We start from the raw sequence: 19,252 nt of genomic DNA, 5'->3' as shown, positions 1-19,252 counted from the left end.
GCACCTCCTGGACAGGAAATCTTAGTTTGGCAAGAGAGGTGATGGTTAAGTGAGAGCAGTGTTCTCTTTCAGTGGGGTGCTGGATCCTTCACTGGTGCATGAGATTCATGTTCTTTCTGAGTTATTTTGTTACAAAAGATACACACCAAGGTTTTAGTAAGTTGTCTGATAGGTCTTTTGTGTGTCATAGACATTCCCCTTTCAGATGATGCCCTCTTTATTTCTTATAGCTAAACCAGCTGAACTGTTTATAGCTGAGATTAGAGTGCAATTCCTACCTGGTTTACATGTGGATTTTTTTCCTTGAGTCTTTTGTTAACAATCCCAGGTACTTCTGTCTCACTTTTATGGAATAGAGTAAGTCAAGTTACAGATCAGTGGAAATCTTCCATATCCATGATCATGTAACTCGTTTGCAACTACACAACATTTTTACATAATTTTTTCAATTGCTGGATTACTTTTCCTTTGATACATTTATTTACTTTTGTTGGGTCTGTAACTGTGCACTTGTGATTTTAAATTTGTTATTCTAGCCCATTTCTGTTGTTATGAAGCTCAGTTGACTCCAGGACACATTTGATGCTCTGCCAGTGTGAACTCTTCTCACACCTAGGACTTTCTTCAGTGGTAATCACTTTATTCCTTAGCATTTTAATCTGATGTTGAGGAGTAAATATCACTGTAATTGTATCATTTTATAAATCTATTTTCTGATCTATTTTTTTAACTTCTTTCTCATACAGCACAGTTGACTGCACTGATGTCTGGTCTCTGGTCAAAAATGTATGTTTTCACAGCAAATTCCAATGCAATCTTCATTGTGGAAAAAATTAGGTTCCCCTTGTATTGCCAAACACTTGAGATTGTTTTGGACAAAGTACTGCTCAACCGATTTTTAATGATAAAAATAGAGACTGTCAGGAGAAGGTGAATGTTTCTACTGTTAGAGAAATAGAGTGGAAAAAAATATGGATTTCCTTCAGATAAAGGAGTTGTGTCTTAACTGCAAAGTTGTGTTGCTCCTTTGCAAAGCCTCATGGGATCCGACAAAGTAATTTGTTAATAAAATAAGACTTAATGATCTCGAGTGGACACACAGAAACTATGTCTATTAATTTGTGGACTCTCTGTAAAATCTATGTATTAAGAAATTCTTCATGAAAACAGATGACTTGAGGAAAGGAAAAAACCTCTTAAAGAGGGTGATTTATATGTGACCACCAAAGATCTGTTGGAAACCTTCTTGCTCATGCTGTTTTGTCTAGGAAAGTATATGCAGTATTAATCTGTGAATGACTTAAAAGCTGTGGGAAGAACAAACAGTTGGTGTTTTTCCCAGACTTGCTTGTAAAACCCACCTAGAAATTTCTCCTACTTTGAAAAATACTCCCACTTCAGCTTGATTTACTTCAAGTAAATTGGACCATTCCAAAGATTTTTATATATTGAGCTTTGTAGTTTGAGATGAACGAGTGCAACCCTGAGGAGTCCACCCTGGTGCCTGAGGAAAATTATACATAATTTGGGAAAGTCTACCAAACTTGGGGCAAATTCATGGCTTTAAGGTACCATTTAGGGAGCTCCAGCCTGAGATCTCTGCCAAGCCTTGTTCTCTGAGCAGTCCAGCAAAGCATTTTGTGGAATTCTGCAAAGCTGGGAAGAATTCACCCCCTGTCTTAGCAGAACTATAGATTGTGCTCCTTACAAAGATGTTATATCCGTAAGGGGCCACGCCATGAGCAGCACACAGTAAATTAAGTGGAAGGTTTCCCAGATTTTGAAGAAGTCACTTTGTAGTGCTGTGAAGTATTTAAAGGCATGTCTGTTTGCTTGCCAGCTCATGAACGCTTGTCATTCATGTCCTTAACAAGGCCAGCAGGTCAGAACTGCCTGGATTGTGTTTTTAAGACAGTTAGACAGGCATGCTGAGATTTGTCCATGTGATGTAATTTATATCAAGCTGACGCTTGTTTCCAGCATAGACCCCCTGGATGGAGAAGCTTCTTGGAACATGTTCAAAAGACCTCACAGAATATCTCATATCTGCACTATTTATTCAGTGTCAAATCAACTGTCTTTTCCCTGCTGGCCCCCCGAAGGGCAGAACTTGACATGCCAGAGGAGGTTAGTTTTTATCTCAGCTGGTACATAGATCATTTCTCCACCCACCTGTCCCCAGTGGCTCTGCAAGACAATTTCTCACTCTTAACCACTGCAGTGGCATCAGAATGAGGAGCAGGCAGACTGGCTGTGCTCAGGGGTGGTGACAAGGACTCAGGTGGCTGTGCCAGCAGGTGCTCTATTACCAAACTGTTTATTGAAAACAGAAATTTGGGTTCAGTTCGTGCCAATGTCCTTTTCCTACCTTGTACAGCCAATAAAATCAAGACAAATTCTTCATTAAACAAAAATTTCCAACCATTGTCAAAGATAACAAGAGAGTGACCAGATATTCCTGCTCTTTAGAAGCCTATTCCATGGAACCCAGGCAAAAAAAAATTGTGGATAGTTTTTGCTTACTCAGTAAATGTTAGAGTTTTTCAGAATTAAGATACTGATGGCAAATCAAAGTGTGAATGTGATGTGTGTGTTTCACATGAGAAGGTGTAAGAGTTGTGACTTTGCCATGATATGCATAAACTGTACTACAGAAATGTGTTTATAACAGTGGTCTCATGCTGCTGTAATTTAAAATTACATTTAACACCACCATTCATCACCCTTGATGTATCCCATGATACATCAAGGGATGTGGCAGTTCTGTGTAGTGAATCTCAGTGTGTCCTTCATTGAACGAGGAGCTCCTCAACACAAGATTTAGTGGCACCAATTCTAGCCAAAAGCCAGCTGACGTTTTTGAAAGGAGGTTAATTTTCAAAATTGCCATTTTTCATAAGTAAAATATTTCACAAGCAGTCATCATGCTTTTCAAATTACTCATGTATGAGTGGCTTAGATTATTGTAATAAAACCTTATGGATTACCATTTTCCTCAGTGTTCATAACCCCAGCTTTTCCTCTGAGCTGTGTTACCAACATAAAAGCCATCATTTCTAAGCACCATGTAACAAAAAACCAAAACCCCTGTTTTTCTGCAGTGCTCAGCAGACTGTGGCAGGGGAATTCAGAAAAGAACAGTGACGTGCACAAACTCCCAAGGGAAATGTGATGCAGCCACCAGGCCGAGAGATGAGGAGGAGTGTGAGGATCACACAGGCTGCTACGAGTGGAAAACAGGAGACTGGTCCAAGGTAACAGCAAACACCTCATGGTGTTTAAATATTTATTACAAATTTAAATATTTATTACAGATTTAACTGGTTTTCAGGTTAGTCTCAGATCTACACACATTGTCCAGTCCTAGACTCATTCCAACCACCTGAAATGAAAGAAAGGCTTGAGTTTAAAGGCAAAGCCAAAACCATCAGTCCCTTCCTCAGGGCTGGAGCTTTCCTTCACAGTCCTGTCTGAATTTTGTTTCTCCAGTGACATCAGTGGAATTAATTCCTGAATGCAGTGGATTAAAGCAGAGCAGAGTCTGCTCTGTATTTGCATTCTGATCTTAAAGTAATATGAGGTTTTGCTTGGGAAGGAGGCCTGGCAGTGTGAGAAATTCAACGCTTGCCAGTGTTGTTCAGAAAGCATCCTTTACATTACTGACTTGGTGTTTGCAAAAAGGACTAAATTTTCCCAGCAATATTATATTCCAGTTTGGTTTTATCTTATCTTTCTAACTGTGCTGTTCTTTAAACAGAAAACCTACTTTCTGTTCTGGAATGTACGGCATGTGCAGAAACCACTGGGATACAGTAGTTGCACTTTGCTTTCCAAAAACCCAAACTCCAGCAAACAAAATCCAGTGAAGCAGAGGCTCAGGATGGGCAAATTGGCTTATCTGTGATTGCTTTTTTTTTTTTTTTTTTAGGAATTACAATTATGTATATACTTTGTCATAGATACATGAATTTAGTGGTGTCAGTGCTGGAGAATGCAGGAAGAACCTGCCACATACAGAGTGTCTGTATTTATGCTGAGCCAGGAATTTATGTCACAAGATGTTTACAGTATTGAACATTATTTTATTCATAACCTGGCACTCTGAGTCCATGCGAGCTGGCCAAAACAAACAGTCTCCATGTGTTAACAGGTGAAATAACATTATTTATTTATTTATTTATTTATTTGTGGAACACTAAAACATTTTGGCATGCAAACAGACCCAGGTTCTCTTGATAGGGAGGAATATGAAATAACTGAATAACTGTGTATTCACTGATTGCGTGGATTGAAAGTTCAGTGTTGTGTGAACAGTTCCAATCTGATAAGGATGTTGGCTCACTGCTGGGACAACTGCAGTCTTACATGGGTCACAGTAAACAATGTTGTTTGATGGGTTTAATGTCTGCATGTGAGCAGGGCAGGATCAGTGCAAAATCACTTGTTATTTGTGATTCTTAACTCGGGATCTGGATCATCCTGTGCAGGAGGGCACAAAAGCTTGTGTGTTGCTTATGTGGCTTGCTTCTGTCTGCAGGGAGCTTGTGCCAGTGCTCTGCTTCCCAGGAATTTCACCCTCTGTGAGTCCAGCCGGATGTTCTTGGACTTAGATTTGGTTTGTAATGAGCATTTAAAATTCTAGACATATTGGTTAATTCTGACTGGACACTTAGGTCACACAATTAGATTCTTATTCTCTGAGCGGTAGAGATTGCTAGAAAAGGGTAGGTGCAATTCTTAGAAGAAAATGTATTGTTCCAGAAACCCAGATAGCTGAAATGTTTAAAGTGGAATTCAATTCTTCACAAATCCTGAGTGAAGGATTTTCATCATGAGGATCCAGAAGCTTTAATACAGGGCTTGGACTTAGGAGGGGAGCCTTTACAGCTATCAGCAACTCTGGCTTAAAACAGTTCATCCTTTAAGGAGAAGCACAAAGTCTGTTGCCATTAGCCTACAGTGAACTCTTTAAAATTCATCCTTCCAGGGCAAAATTCCACTGTAAAACATTTGTTCCCAGCCCTGTAAAAGTCACTGTGAGAGAGCTTTGCTGACTAAGATGGAAACTTTTTCTGTTAATACAAATTGATCTCAGAACAAGCAACAACTTAGTGCAATTAATGTGTTGCGCATTTGTTGCTTATTGTTGAGAACCATCAGGGAAGCACGATTTAACTAACAGTGGTAATTATCACAGATTAAAATAATGGGCCTTGATGCTTTATGTGCAAACAGCTTGCCTGGTGACTTGGCCACTGATCCTTAATTTCCCAAACCAAGATCCTCTTTGAAGATGCTGGAAAGTCATGTAAGAGAATGGGAAAACCTCATTTTAAAAGTCAAGTCCAGATACAACTTGTAAATAAAGCAGGCTGTTTGGGTGGTACGACAGTGTTGGTTTTGTGTTAGTAGTGGCAGTATTTGTGGACTCTGTCTGACACAGACTCTGTGCATGAGGAGATGGTTCAGCTCCCTAAGGAGCTCCTGGCAGCAGTAAAACCTCCACACCTACCCCAGACAAATTGTGATTTTAAGTTCTCAGCTCCCATGTAAAAGAGGTGAGGGCTGGAGATGAGGCCATGCTGAACTGAGACTTACACCCACAAGCCAAACCTCATCTGCTGGCCTTAGCAACAGCTCTGTAGCCATTATCCATGCCTGAGAGAAGAAGGATTTTATCCCATTTTCTCTCAGGTTTATTTGCAGCAAGGACCACCTTGCTGTGTCTTGTAGCTTTTGGAAAGCATTTGGAGCTAATTGTTATGTTTGTATATTCTTAATATATTTGCAGCATGTTTCAAGTGTTGCACAAGAAATTGATATATCCAGTTCACTTTGTGAACACACAAGGCCAGGTTTGTAAAGTTATTTTAAATGGCTCTGAGCTTTCCTTTGTTAGTCCAGTGCTTGAGATTAACCCACTGGACTGGAATTTTAAAGACAGAGACTTGTTCTGCTACTAGACCTCTGTTGCCACTGCTACTAAACTTTCAGCTTCTCTACACTGCTGCCACTTCTCTTTTAAACCCATTATTAAAGGGATATAAGTATTATTTTTAGTATTTATCTCAGCATGAGTGATACAAGTTTCATAACTAAACTGCTTCTGGTCCCAGAGTCTTCAAACCTAATAGAAACATGATTTGCACAATGCAAGACCCACTGAAGGTGTTAACCTGAAATATTTTTTTTTTATTTTTGCCTGGATTCTTCATAATTGCAATTCATTATATCATCCTTTTTTGTACATGATGCAATATACAAAAGGGAGTCCAAGCCATCTCCCATTCAGTCCTTTCTTCCAAGAGGAAATTCCACATCCAGTTTGCATTCAGTTAAAGAAACAAACATCTCATACAGTCATTCTGCTTTGAAATAGTTCCTCCTTGTTTGAAATCTGAGCTGTTAAATGTTCTAGCACTGGAAGCATTTTTACATTTTTGTTGTAGTTGTGCTGGTCAGAGGAACAAACACAGGTTGCTCAGTTTCCCAACACTTGCCTCAGACTCCCAGACTGCTGAAAAAGTGCCTCTTGATGCTTTAGCAAGACAGTAGTCCATTCTTTCACAGTGAATTATATTTTTGCTGACAAACTTTACATTGAGGATTACATTCCTGCAAGAACAGAGCATGTCTTTATGTGTGTGGCTCTCTGGGGAGCTGAGCAGGACACACAACCCAGCTCCACACCATTCCCTGCCCCAGGCTGTGCTGGAAGGAGCAGCTGCAGGACTTGGACCTGGTGTTGGAGTCACTGCAAACGTGTCCCAGGTGATGTGGGGAGCTGGAGGTGTTGGCGAGTTGTGGTGGTGACACAGATCTTGTGCTTGAAGGTGAGCAGCAGGGGCTGCTTTTCAGCCACCCGAGGCTGCCCCATGTCCTCACCTCTCTCCCCTTCTGCTCCAGCAGAAGGCAGGAAAAGATGGCCCAGGGGAGTCCATATTATCTCCACAACCACCTCAAAGCGGTTGTGTTGAGGTGAGGGCCAGGCTGTTCTCCCAGACAACCAGAGATAGCACAAAGGAGGTTCAAGTTAGATATTAGGGAAATGTTCATCACTGAAAGAGGGGTTAAGCATTGGAACAGGCTCTCCAGGGAAGTGGTGGAGTCACCATCCCTGGAAGTGCTCAAAAACCAAGCAGATGTGGCACTCAGGTGCTTAGTTTAGTACTCAGCACTTAGCACTCAGGTTCTGGGGTTTAGTGGGCAAGGTGGTGTTTGGTCAAAGGCTGGACTTGACCTTGGAGGTCTTTTCCAACCTTAGTAATTTTTTAATTTTGTACAGGCAAAGGCTACATTTTAGGAGTTCCTTTCCTCCAGTTGTGCCTTGGACTCTTCTAAAGTTGCCTGGTGACTGAGGAGGCAAGGTTATATAAAAGGAGCAATTCTCCACAAGATTTTTATGGAATTTTCTTTATTTCCAGTTTTACTTAATTGTTTCTCTATTTCATGTGCCTCAAATTCTGTCCTGACTAAAGTTCTGTATATGGAGCCAATAGCACAGAATGGTTCAGGGCTCCCAGTTTCATTTTTTTTACTATTCTCCATTTCACTGGTGTTGTATCAAGAAAGGTGGAATTACAAGCCAGACACACAAGCTCCATCATTAGCTCTGACTTTCACAAGCGGTATTTTCAGCTCTGTGGGTGGAAGTTTAAATATAAAACTTCTGTCCCTGAGGCAACAATTTAGTTCATTAACCTATTATATTACCTAGCCCAATGAAAAGAGTTTTAGAAGAAGAAAGACACATAGAGGCCTTGTAGCATGTTGGCTTTGCCATATTTTTTTCTTTGCAGTTACAGTAGGTGCTCTGTAAATACTAAGGCCTGTATTAATCTCAGATAACCCAGTGTAAATCCAGGGTAACTGTCTTTCATTCTTCCCTACAACCCACTGGCCACAGGCCAAGGATCTCACTCAGCACACTGGGTCAGATATCAGTCTCTCTTACATGAGGGTAAACCCAGATTAATTCAGGCACTTGAGTTAGTGCAGGTTTATGCCAATGCCATGCACGGCAGGATCTGACCTGGTGGGCTGTGCAGAATCTTTGGGTCTTGGGTAGGAACCATCACAGATTTGTGCTCTCAGGAGAAAGCAAATCTGTGTTGGGCTTCAGTTAGCAGAGAAAGCAGAGGAAAAATCTATTTCTACTACTTCACATCTTGTATAACCACCTGGCACAGCTTTCACTGGATTCAGAGAGATTGAACACTCCAGAAACTGGAAGGCATCAGTAAGGATCAGCTTGGCAAAGTGTAATGTTAAACAACATTCTTATTTCCAAATAATGTCAATAGTGATAAAGCACGTCTGCAAAATCACCCTTAGCCACCTGCCCTCCCTGGGCATCAAGTGTTGCCAATTCCTTTACAGAACTTGCTGAGCCTGTGAAATGCTGGAGGTGGATTCTCATTCCAGGAGGACATTAACAGTAGGGAGAGGAGAAAAGAATCTAATTTCCTGTAAGAAAAATACTGGCTTTGGGCCAGACATTGAGGTGCTTCACACTGATGATCAGCAGTCATTCATCACAGTGGGTGGTAACAAGGATTTGTAATTGCAAATTAATTGTTTTGGCAGGATTACAGGAGGTCTTACTCTCTGAGAGATAAACCCCCAGCCTTGCAGTACACCAAAAAACATGTTGGGTTTTGGGGCTTTTTTTCCAAAAATACAATCTCCCAATGCCAGGAAGGCATATTTTCCAAGCTTCAAATGATTGGGAACATCAACAAAATCCTCTATGTGCCTCATTTTTAATGATTAATTCATATTACATAATAAGAAGAGTAAATCAACGACAGCTGTGGTTTGAGAGGTGTATTCAAAGCTGTTACAAATATAGAAGCAAAACTGCCCTTTGTTCTAACATTCATTACAAATTCATGGCTTGACCTGACATCTATTTATGATAAGCTATGGACAGCTTGGTTATTCTTCATAAAGGTCAGAACTAAGTTCATCTTCTTCTACCTTGGAGAAAATAACTTTTCTTGTTGGATTGAGAGAAAACTCTGCAGGAGAGGTGGTAGCTTAAAACTGCAGTGGCACATCAAAGCTGACAGACCCTTTCTGCCACTGATCAGCTTTGTGATTTATGGCTCCTCACATCCTTCAGCAACACTGGAAAGTTGTTCACAGGCCTCACTGGTGCACATCAGTTGTTCTCCAGAAGGTGATAGAGCTGGGTGGGACAGGAGAGGATCCAACAAGCTTTAGTAGTCAAATTCCCTGCTTCTGTGGTCCTAGACATGGCCAGGAGCCAGAGCATCTGTCCTAGACCTAAGTCCTGCCCCATGACTGCTCTGAGTTGTGGTTCCCTGTGGTTTGTGCCTCTGGCACATGATCACTGATGTGCAAACCAGAGCCTTTCTTGCCAACAGCTAAATCTCAAAACACCCCTCCCTACAGGAGATGAGATCAAATGGCCCAAAATTGATTTTACCAGCCAGGGACAGCCTTGAATTTGAACAGGGCTTGAGTAAGATGAGTCTCACCCTTCTGCTCTGTGATTGCCTGTCCCCACATCTGTGGAAGGTCTTTAGCTGTGGGCAGAGGTGGACATGGCACTAAAACAGGGTTGAGCCTGTGCCTAGGCTTGGGCTAAGAGCCAGCCCAGTGGAATTGGGCATGGAAAAGGAGGAGATGCTGACTGCACTGCTGGCCATGTCCTTCCCCTGGGCATTGCAGAAACCAAGTCCTGTTTGTGCCTTTCAAACTGCTTCTTGTTTGCACAACAAATTGCAGAGCTCATCTCTGCTGGAGTTTCTGGGAACATCCCTGGTACAAATTATTGTGAAGGTTCTGTAGCAAAGGAGAATGTGCTGCAGAAAGATCAGATTGATCTGAACACTGAGAAAGATCAGGGTTTTGTTTGAAGTGCAGCACGCTCTGCCACAGTGTTTTTGTCTCATATTCCAATACAGCCTCCAGTGATCTTATTAACTGGAAGAGTAACTTCTCTTTTTTGATATTTTATTTAAAAGCCTGGTCCATTAAGTGCATTTTTTTTTGATGGAGAGTTAAAGCCTTCCACCAAGACCAGAGGATTGGAAATGAAATTATATTGTGATTTTTTTACTCTTGTTTTTTAAACTGAAAAAAGAGAAAGAGTGAAAGACAAGCCTGTTCAAGTATTGGCATTCATTTTCTCTGAGTTACTGTGAGATCTTACAATGTCCAGGATCATGTTTTTGAAAATATGGGGAGTAGTAATTCACTATTTAAATTCTGTAGTATTGGTCTGAAGAGGATTTTCCCCTTGAATACCTACAGCACACAGTATGTACGTACTGCTAGCGGGGACTGCTGTAATTTTGCAGTATTTTCAGTAACCTTTTGAGATTTATAATGACTACAAAGCCATTAAGGTGACAATCTCCCAAAACATCTTTAAGGAGCAATGAGTACCAGTCTGACTGTGCAAAGAGGTGAAACAGTGTTAGCCAGCATCACACGTGCCAGAGCTGGGTAGCTCCATGTCTATAAAAGGCTCAGGCAGGACTGAGTGAGAGATAAGCAGCCTCTTGCTGAAATTTAAAAATCCCAAAGTAGTCCTTAGTTTAATTACTTTATTTTAATAAACTGTGTTGGGGAGCATTGATCATTAACTGATGAATAACTAATAGTAACTAATAAGGCATTCAGTGGGGCTTCAGTTCCCAGGATGTCCTCTCAGGATAACATTTGGTGTGGGAATAGAGCTCATGTGAGCCCAGAGAGCCTGGCTCAGCAGGAGCAGCTCGCTGTTCCGAGGGAACAGGAGGGATTCTCCAGCATCCAGCCTGACCTGAGTTCTGTGATCCCATAGTTGTCCATTACTACTGGAGCTATTTAAAATTACCTTGATAATGCCTTTTGCATTAGGTGTTTTTCACCATCAGGTCTTTGCAGCTGTCCTGGTGGAATAAGCTCTGTAGTATTTCCACTTTCTGCTACAGGTCCGACCATGGCACAAGTGCAGTAGGTGACCTGCTGAATCTTGTGAGAAGTAAATTCTGATGATTGGAATATTGGATTAAATGGCATTTTCTCATCAGCATCCACCTGGGCTCCACTGCACAAGTACTTTACGGGCACTGTCACTACCCAGAATATTCATGTGTTCAGCCTTTAATGTCTGAACTCTGTACACAATGGAACTTTTCAGAATAGCAAAGCCAAGCTTAATTATGCAGTAAGACATGCTGGATGTGCTGGTCAGGTCTTGTTCCTTGGGGTTGTGCAGTTTGAAAGTACAGCTGTAGGCAGTTCGCAAAAATTGCTTCTCTTTTCCTGCTAAGATACTGTCACATCAGCCACGAGCATTTGCTGCCATAATTTATTGTTTCTTCCCATACTGAGTCAGAAGGGTATGCATTTTTTTCTTCTTGGCTAAATTAAACAAATCAGTCATTTCACAAAAGTTTCCAAATGAAAGATTGTTGTAAGCAAGACCAGATATGTTCTTTTACAGATCTGGGGTTCAAAAAGAAGGAAAAAAAAAAAGAAAATAAAAGAACAAGGAAGCTTGAAAAACAGCTTACAGTTTGCTTTGGGCTAATTAGATCTTATCAGTGAAAAGACAGATATTTCTTTCTTTAGCATGATGCCATGGTGAAAGTTGACCTGGTGTTTATGAAAGCATATTGCACACTGCTTTTCAGCTAGAACTATGGGGTTTAAATTAGTGATCCTCATAAAAAGCCTGATGTGAAGGTGTGTGGAGCACTGGCTTTCACAGCACACATGTGTGTGCTATTAAGGTCCCGGGAAGGGAGCAATTACAGGACCTTTGTCATTCATCTCAGATGCTGTGTTAGAATGTTTTTAATAGGAACTTCTCTTGCTGTCTTTCTGACTTTCATAGAGGCAAGAAATAAGACCCCCGAGGGGAAAAACACTCTACCCTAACGCCTTGAATACTTGAACTCTGAAGTCAGTAAAGCATGACTCTATCTCTCAATATTGGAGCTTTAGCCATGGTGTTATCCTTGGCTTCAGCAACTTCCAGCAAACTGGGGACAAACCAGTATCTTTAAACATCAGATGACTGCAAAATGATGAATAAAGAGAAAAGCCTATCTTGCCTGCAGCTTAGTTATGACAGTCATCTAGAACTGGATCTCCCTCTGACAGAGCAGCCCTCTCCATACTGGAGTGTGCTCAGGATTGGCTGGAGGGATGCTGTGACCTGCATCTGCTTCTGCTGGGAAAAGTCTCTTACCAAAAAAATAATTACATCTATCCCTTGGAGGTTAGAAAAGTGACATTTCTGAAGGTGTCCTGGAGTCTGAAATCTATCCCAGCCTCCCAGGAGCCCTCAACAGTGATCCATTATCCCATTGAGTCCTAGACCTGTGTCTGTGCTGGTAAATCTGTATCTTTTCTGCCCCCATTAAGCCTCAGCAGAGGAATTCTTTGGACTCTGCTGTGCTGCCCACAGCAGCAGCCCTGCCCTGGTTTAAGTCATTTTCATTCCCCCCTCTTTCTCTGGCTATCTTTTGTAGACCAGGAGTTGATGAAGGCCCTGACAGATCTCAGCACTTTTTGTAAATTTGTTCTGTTTTAATACCTAATATTCTCCTGAGGCATTTGCTTTCAAAGCAATTAGACATCTGTCAGCACCTTTGCTAGATTTCAAGCTTTCATATCAGTATCCTAAGGTGGAAATAGCATTCCAGTTGAAAAATCATAGTTTGCTCCTAAGGTTAGAGTTTTTCAGTGAGTAAATCTTCTTTAAGCTGTTGAATGCAGCTGCTGCCTTGACAATTTGTGAGTTTATTTCCTTCTGGATATCCCCACTGGCTTGCATGTTACTGCCAAAGAATGTGAATGCAGGCATTTTTGTCTTGCTTTTGCCTTCCTAAGCAGTGTTTGAACTGGGAGTTACAGGGGCTCTCATTAGCTTCACTTTTTGTAGCTGTTCATTAACCACCTCCATTTTACAGTGCTGCGCAACCCTTTCATCTTTGCATGGGGGTGGATTTCCAGTTTACAGTGCTTGTGTTGTCAGTTTAGGGCATTATGGTTAAATCCTGCGCATTTTGCACATGCATTTTAGTGATGGTGACACCACTGGCAGTGCCTGGTGGAAGGGAAAATCCACTTCTTCCTTTGGCAGCAGCATCTCTGCTCAACCCCTTGTCCCAGCCCCAGCTTCCCAGAGGAGGCACATTGCTGGAGGGTCTTCTCTGAAAATTGTTTTGTGGATATGGTTCCTTGCTCCACAAACATTTGGGAACAGAGTGTCCTTAGCAGTGCATTTAGCTGTCCAGAGAAGGAGAGAAGGTATTTATGGGAATTTGCTGTGCTGTTGGAGTTTGATTTTTATGCCTCTTTTATGACGTCCTCTTCTCATAGTGCAGCACGAGTAACAATCCCCCCCTTTGTATGTATTTTGTATCTATTCTTATTTCCTATTGAAATTCCTAGGAAAGAGACTATCCAAGTACTGAGTTGAAAATTTTGTCTTAAAATAAGCCAGATGTCCAACCTTCCTTTAGCTGCCAAGCCCTAAAGAGTTCGAGAAAGATGTTAAAATCTGTCTTGCTGGCTGTGAAAAACTAATTGCATAGCATAGGTGATGATCCCAGTCTCCCAGGAGAAGGAATAAAACTGCTTCAGGCAAAAGCTCTGCTGTTATTTGTCTGAGGATTGGAGTTGGCAGTGTCTGTGGAAAAACATTTCACTGCTTGCCCTCCTTGCTGGTTAACAAATGCAGAGACAGGGACACAGATAAAGGTAGGTGAGTGTTTGTGTCTTGGTACCTGAAAACCTAATTCACCTTATGAGAAAAATGCTGGTTTGGTCCTTTTTTCCTTTCTTTCTCCCCATGTCCCCCCTGTTTTTTCCCTTCTTTCTCCCCATGTCCCTGTCTTAAAAGCTAGAGACAGAAGATTCAGGCTCGCTGTTACAATCATGTGAAGGAAGTCCATGGCCTGAGTTATTTAATGCCTGTGTGATAACAGTGATTCTGTTTGCAAAATGGATGTACAATTCCCCTCCCAAAGCAAAGAGTTTGGGGAGGATTAAGATTAGTAAAGCACTGTGAAGACTAAAAGTGCCACTGAAATCCTGAGGATTAAAGGTTGCATTTGACTGGTGAAGTGGAAGGGCCTAATAGTTGCATTTATCAGGATGAAAACAGTTCACTTTGAATACAGTGGCCATGCCTGAGTGGCTTCCAGGCTGGTGGAAGTCACTGAGGGCACTCAGTGCTGGGAAAGAGCTGAGGGACACACAAAACTAATGTAGTGCCCAGATCTCACTGCATAAATTCAGATTGTAAAGGAGATTTGAAGCAGGGACTTTAATTCCTGATTTTTGGAATAGCTCACGATAGGGCAGGGGAAGGGTTCATTCAGCATAATCCTAAATGCTATAACCATTGCTGAGGTATTATTTGACAGTAATCAAATTTTTTGTGTGAATTCAACACCTGAAAAATCTACGTGTAAAAATAGCTGTTATAAACTGGTGTGTTGAACCTAAGTTGAAATAAGATGGTAAAGCAAAAAAAACCCAAACTGCAAGGGTTTCTTGTGATACTTCCAGGTCAAAATGACCACAGCTTTGCTGTACTCACCCCTCTTGGATGTAGAAGTGGAGGCCTGTGTGCATCCACATGTTCTGCCCTTGGATCTGGGTCTCACAAGCATCCCCACTGCACACACAGGATTTGTACCTGGACTTCAGTCCAATCTCAGTGATGCCCATCTTCTGAACCTCTCCAGTGTTTGGCATCTCTGTTTTGAGAATTACCTCCCTGAGGTGATGGTGGTTTTCAGGGAGAAAGCTCCAATGCCCTGACTTTGGTGAGAAACAGCAGAGGACAGAAAACATGACCTTTTTTTACATCATTCTGTTAATACCTCCTGGGCTTTCCCTCACCTCCTCCTCTCCCCCATTGTTTGCTTGTGTGTGGCTTTAGCACAAACAGGAATCTTACCCAAGTCTTGCAAGCCATTGTTTCTTTATGTTAAATACAAGGTTCTTTTATTGACTCCAGCTGCTGCACCTCCCTGTGCTCACTGTGTTTGCTTTATTAAAATTGAACAGCGTGCAAGTAGGACATTGTAAATCACGAGTGACTGGGCCAGAGGAAGAGGGAGGGAGAGGGAGGGACTCTGCCTGTATGACAACAAAGAGAGCATATGAACAGGCTGGGCCTCCTGGCTAATAGCAGCCAAAACTCATGAGTACAATTTGCAATTGCTCCCAGGAGGACAGGCAAGTGCCAGACAGTTAGCAGGGATTGATGGGAGTGAATACTGGAATACCTGATGCGTTCTCTCCAGAACAGAGCTCAGAGGTCTGGGCACTCAGGAGCTGCCAGCCTCTGCTGTAATCCTGGGATTTATCTGATGTCAGTGCCTGGCTGTGGTCATCCTGTCTGTGGAGGAAGCCTTGTTAGACCATCCAAGTCCTGGAGAAGGCTTTTAAACCAAGAACCACCGGGTCCCTCTCAGGGAGGTGGAAGCTGCTGGTTCATAATTAAGCATTACACATTTTTCAGCTTTGCCTCTTCATGACTGGTGGGGGGAATTGCATTTTTACCTTCTCGAACCCCATGGGCCTCCACAGATGACAGAGTAGGTGAACTCAGGGCAGAAAGACAACAGGTTCCTTCCCTGTGCCAGGTGAGTTCCTCTGCTCACAGAGGTGCAAAACCATCATGGACAAGGCAGCAGCCACACGGAGCATCCCTGGCTGCCGCGGTGCCCCAGCTGCGAGCCCTCAGCAGCACAGTGGCTGCACCCCCTGCTCTGGCAGTGACTTTTGCTGTGCTGTGGCATGGGAGCTCTGTGCTCAGTGTGCTCTCTCCTGCAGTGCTCCTCGACGTGCGGCAAGGGGCTGCAGTCGCGCGTGGTGCAGTGCATGCACAAAGTGACCGGGCGCCACGGCAGCGAGTGCCCGGCGCTGGCCAAGCCCGCGGCCTACAGGCAGTGCCACCAGGAGGTCTGCAACGACAGGATCAACGTCAACACCATCACCTCGCCCAGGCTCGGTGAGTCGGGGGCCTGGGGGAAGGTGCCAGCTGCCCAGGGGGCTGCAGTGATTGTCCAGGGCCAGAAATCAGGAGAGGCTCAGCCAGACTCCAGCCTGAAGGTCTGGTGTGGGTAGGTCCTGTCTGAGCCCTGCTTCAGGCTGTGCCCAGGTGCAGAGCACCAGGAACTCACAAATGGTGGGTGATTGATTGGATTAACTGATTGATTGATCAATCACAGGTGAGTGAACTGGCAGGTCCATCTTTGTCCACCACAAACCCTTCCACACACTGCCTGTGCTGCAGTGAGTGTGAAGTAGGATCATTTATTCATTGTGTCCCAAGAAAATACGTGACCCTGACAGGTGCTTTGATGGATTGATTTGTCCAGAGGGGCAGGAGAGCATCCAGCCTCTTCCTGACCCTGTGGTTTCTGTCACTGTCCTCCTCCTCACCTTCCCTGCATTCCTTGTGTCCCTGGCTGGGAAGAGAATATGGTGATAACCATCTGTCTCCTGAAACACCTAACAGTGTATTTAAGACATCACACTAGTTAAGAATGCCTCTGTTAATACAAATTTGTGGGGATCTCGTGATTTTCCACATTGGTTTATAAGGGGATAAAAATATAAATATACTAAATATATATTTTTCCAAACTTCAGCCCTGTGTGTTCCACCACAGCTCGAAGAACCAAGTTGGTTTCTTTACATTTCACACATAATCACCAGTAAGATGAAGCCAAATTAAGGCATTGGCTACACTGACCCAGCCTCATGAGTGCTTCCTGTCCCCTTTTGGTAGAAGAGGCTGGGTTGTAAACACAAAGAGGTTACCAGAAAGAGCAGCCTCCTCTGTCACAGCTGAGCTTAAAGCTGATCTTAGAGGCTAAGAAACCTCTAACACACATGAAAACACAGAGCTGCTAAATAATAGAGAACCATTTTCTAATGGTGCTGTCCAGTATTAAATAACGCTTAAACTTGGACTGGACTTAAAGCTTGTGAACTAAAATTGTTCCCCAAAGTTTACCAGATGTTTTAAGAGAAAATGGGGACTTTCATTCTTGCAAATGCACTCATGCTGAGGGGTTTCTATCCTCTTTTGGTATGAGAGTACTTCCCAGATATTTTAGCACTAAGAGCATAGTGGAAGAAAAACATTTCATTTGAGAAGTAAGCCCTGGATACACTGATGAGACAAAAAATCCATCCTAATTCACATTTTAGGACAAAGCAATAAAATGCTCATGTGTTTAGAAGACTGAGGAGGCTCAAGTCTCTGCTGAAAATAATCTGCAAGCAATTTGGGATGCTTTTGTTTCTAATCCAGGCTTGGAATCACCAGGGCCAGAAACAATGATATTAGTGGAAAGACATATCATTGTTTTGCTCTTTTTGCTTATAAACAATTCTAATTGGATTATCTTTAAACAGAATTTTCTGTTTTCTGCAATGGAAGCAATAAAAGAAAATAAGAAAAAAATTCTAGTAGTCTACAGACCCTATGCTGCCTTGTCCCTGCTTCAGAATGGTTTCTTGTCTTGGATAACATTTCCAAAAATATCTAAATGTGGAGTTCACCTCACCTGGCTTTTATGTCTGTGTCCAGCATCTCTTACTGATGACACATTCAGAGGGATTTATCGTGTCATTTCGTTCCTGTCTTCCTTCACAAACTATGAGGGACCTCGGACCTCTGAAATATTAGTCCTGGCCTTGTTTGTGGCTTAGTTTCTATTATGTGAACTCTCCCATCTCAGATTCATAAGGTCTGTCTTGGGTGTTCTTGCCAGGTGTATGATTTATTCATCTCCATCCCATTGACTGCAGTGTGGAGTTCATGGCCTTAAATCCGGGCTGCGTCTTTGGGTGTTTTGTTCATCCAGGCCTGTTTGCCTCTGAGACAAAACAGGTGCAACAGGAGGAGGTTTGCACCCCCCATTCATGTCAGGGAAGGAAGGAAGCACTTCCAAGAGCCCGATATTTTGGCAGAGAGAACCTCACCTGCTCTCCAGTGCCGGCAGCGAGCGTGGCCCTCCCTCCCCTCGGGCGCAGGGCTTTTGGTCACACCTGCAGTGCTGTTCCCTGGCTAATCTGGCAGTTTCTCCTTTCTTGTCTCCTCCCAAGCTGCCCTCACCTACAAGTGCACGGGGGACCAGTGGACAGTGTACTGCAGGGTGATCCGGGAGAAGAACCTGTGCCAGGACATGCGGTGGTACCAGCGCTGCTGCCAGACGTGCAGAGACTTTTATGCAAACAAGATGCAGCAGAAGAGTTAATGAACCTGTGCCACTCCTTAGAGTCTTCCAGCTGTTTGTATGTAAATCACAGACTAGTAGGTCTGAGTACTGGAACTTCATGAGTTGCTACAGCGCGGTGGATCCCAAAGCACAGCCAGTGAGACTTGAAACTAATCCTACAGACTGGATACCAAAGTCATCTGCTTATCCATCCACCTTAAAAAAAGCCACACAGAAAGGGTCATCTCAAGGAGCCAATAATTTTTGAATATTTTGACATCCTCACATTTTTTGTTAAGGCTTTTTTAATATATTAAATCACCAGCCACTGGATGGCTTGCTACCATTAAAGAAAAGGACAAGAGTTGCAAAGTGATTACATTGGATAAGGTTATGGGTACCTCCATGGAGGAAGGCCTCTAGCAAAATAATTCAGCAAAGGTAGAGACATTACTTAATCTTTTAATCTTGGCTTTTATCTTTTGTTTTCAAATCCCAGCAGTTATCCCACTGCAGAGTGGGCTTGGAGAGACATGCATAAATGAAAGGTTTAGTTAAAGAGAGGATTTTCTGTAAAAGAGGATTTTTTTTTTTTGTGAAAACTGATAGCAGAGGATGGACATCTCTGAATTTCCTATAGAAAACTCAGTACAATTATATACAACATTCCAAGTCATATTTTTAGAGCCACTAATAGGGGGTGCTTTTCCTTCTAATTTTAAAAAACAATCCTCTTTATGTTTTCCCCAGAATTAATAGAGTTTCTTTTATGAAACCTAATTTTTCTCTGAGCTTAATGAAATGGAAGCTTATTAACAGCCATAGATAGTTACTTTTAAACAAGAACCATTTACATGAGATGGGAGAAGCCAGAAATCATTTCATCCAGTAGAGCTCACTGAGGGATTGCTTGGCCTAAGCTCTCTCCAGTTTTTAGAAGTCAATCAGATAATGAGACTGTTGGTTCTTATAAGAGGACTGTGAAACTGGAGAGGGTTGGAACAGAAACTGAATTTGGAACAATCTTTATGAAAAGG

At 42.5% G+C, this 19,252-nt stretch overlaps 1 protein-coding gene across 1 annotated transcript in view; it reads left to right on the top strand.

The window, feature by feature from the left end:
• The window catches only part of ADAMTS17 (ADAM metallopeptidase with thrombospondin type 1 motif 17), a 150,721-nt gene extending 131,933 nt beyond the window's left edge, over positions 1-18,788 (top strand). The window contains exons 21-23 of the mRNA XM_021552577.3: positions 3,102-3,254; positions 15,817-15,994; positions 18,103-18,788. Of these exons, the coding sequence (XP_021408252.2) occupies positions 3,102-3,254; positions 15,817-15,994; positions 18,103-18,254 (483 nt within the window). The 3' untranslated portion in view covers positions 18,255-18,788. The remainder of the gene's footprint in view (positions 1-3,101; positions 3,255-15,816; positions 15,995-18,102) is intronic.
• The last annotated feature ends 464 nt before the right edge of the window (positions 18,789-19,252 follow it).

The sequence above is a fragment of the Lonchura striata genome, chromosome 11 (assembly GCF_046129695.1).
Source record: "Lonchura striata isolate bLonStr1 chromosome 11, bLonStr1.mat, whole genome shotgun sequence".
Classification (NCBI taxonomy): domain Eukaryota; kingdom Metazoa; phylum Chordata; class Aves; order Passeriformes; family Estrildidae; genus Lonchura; species Lonchura striata.
This window is presented reverse-complemented; position numbering and strand designations above follow the sequence as displayed.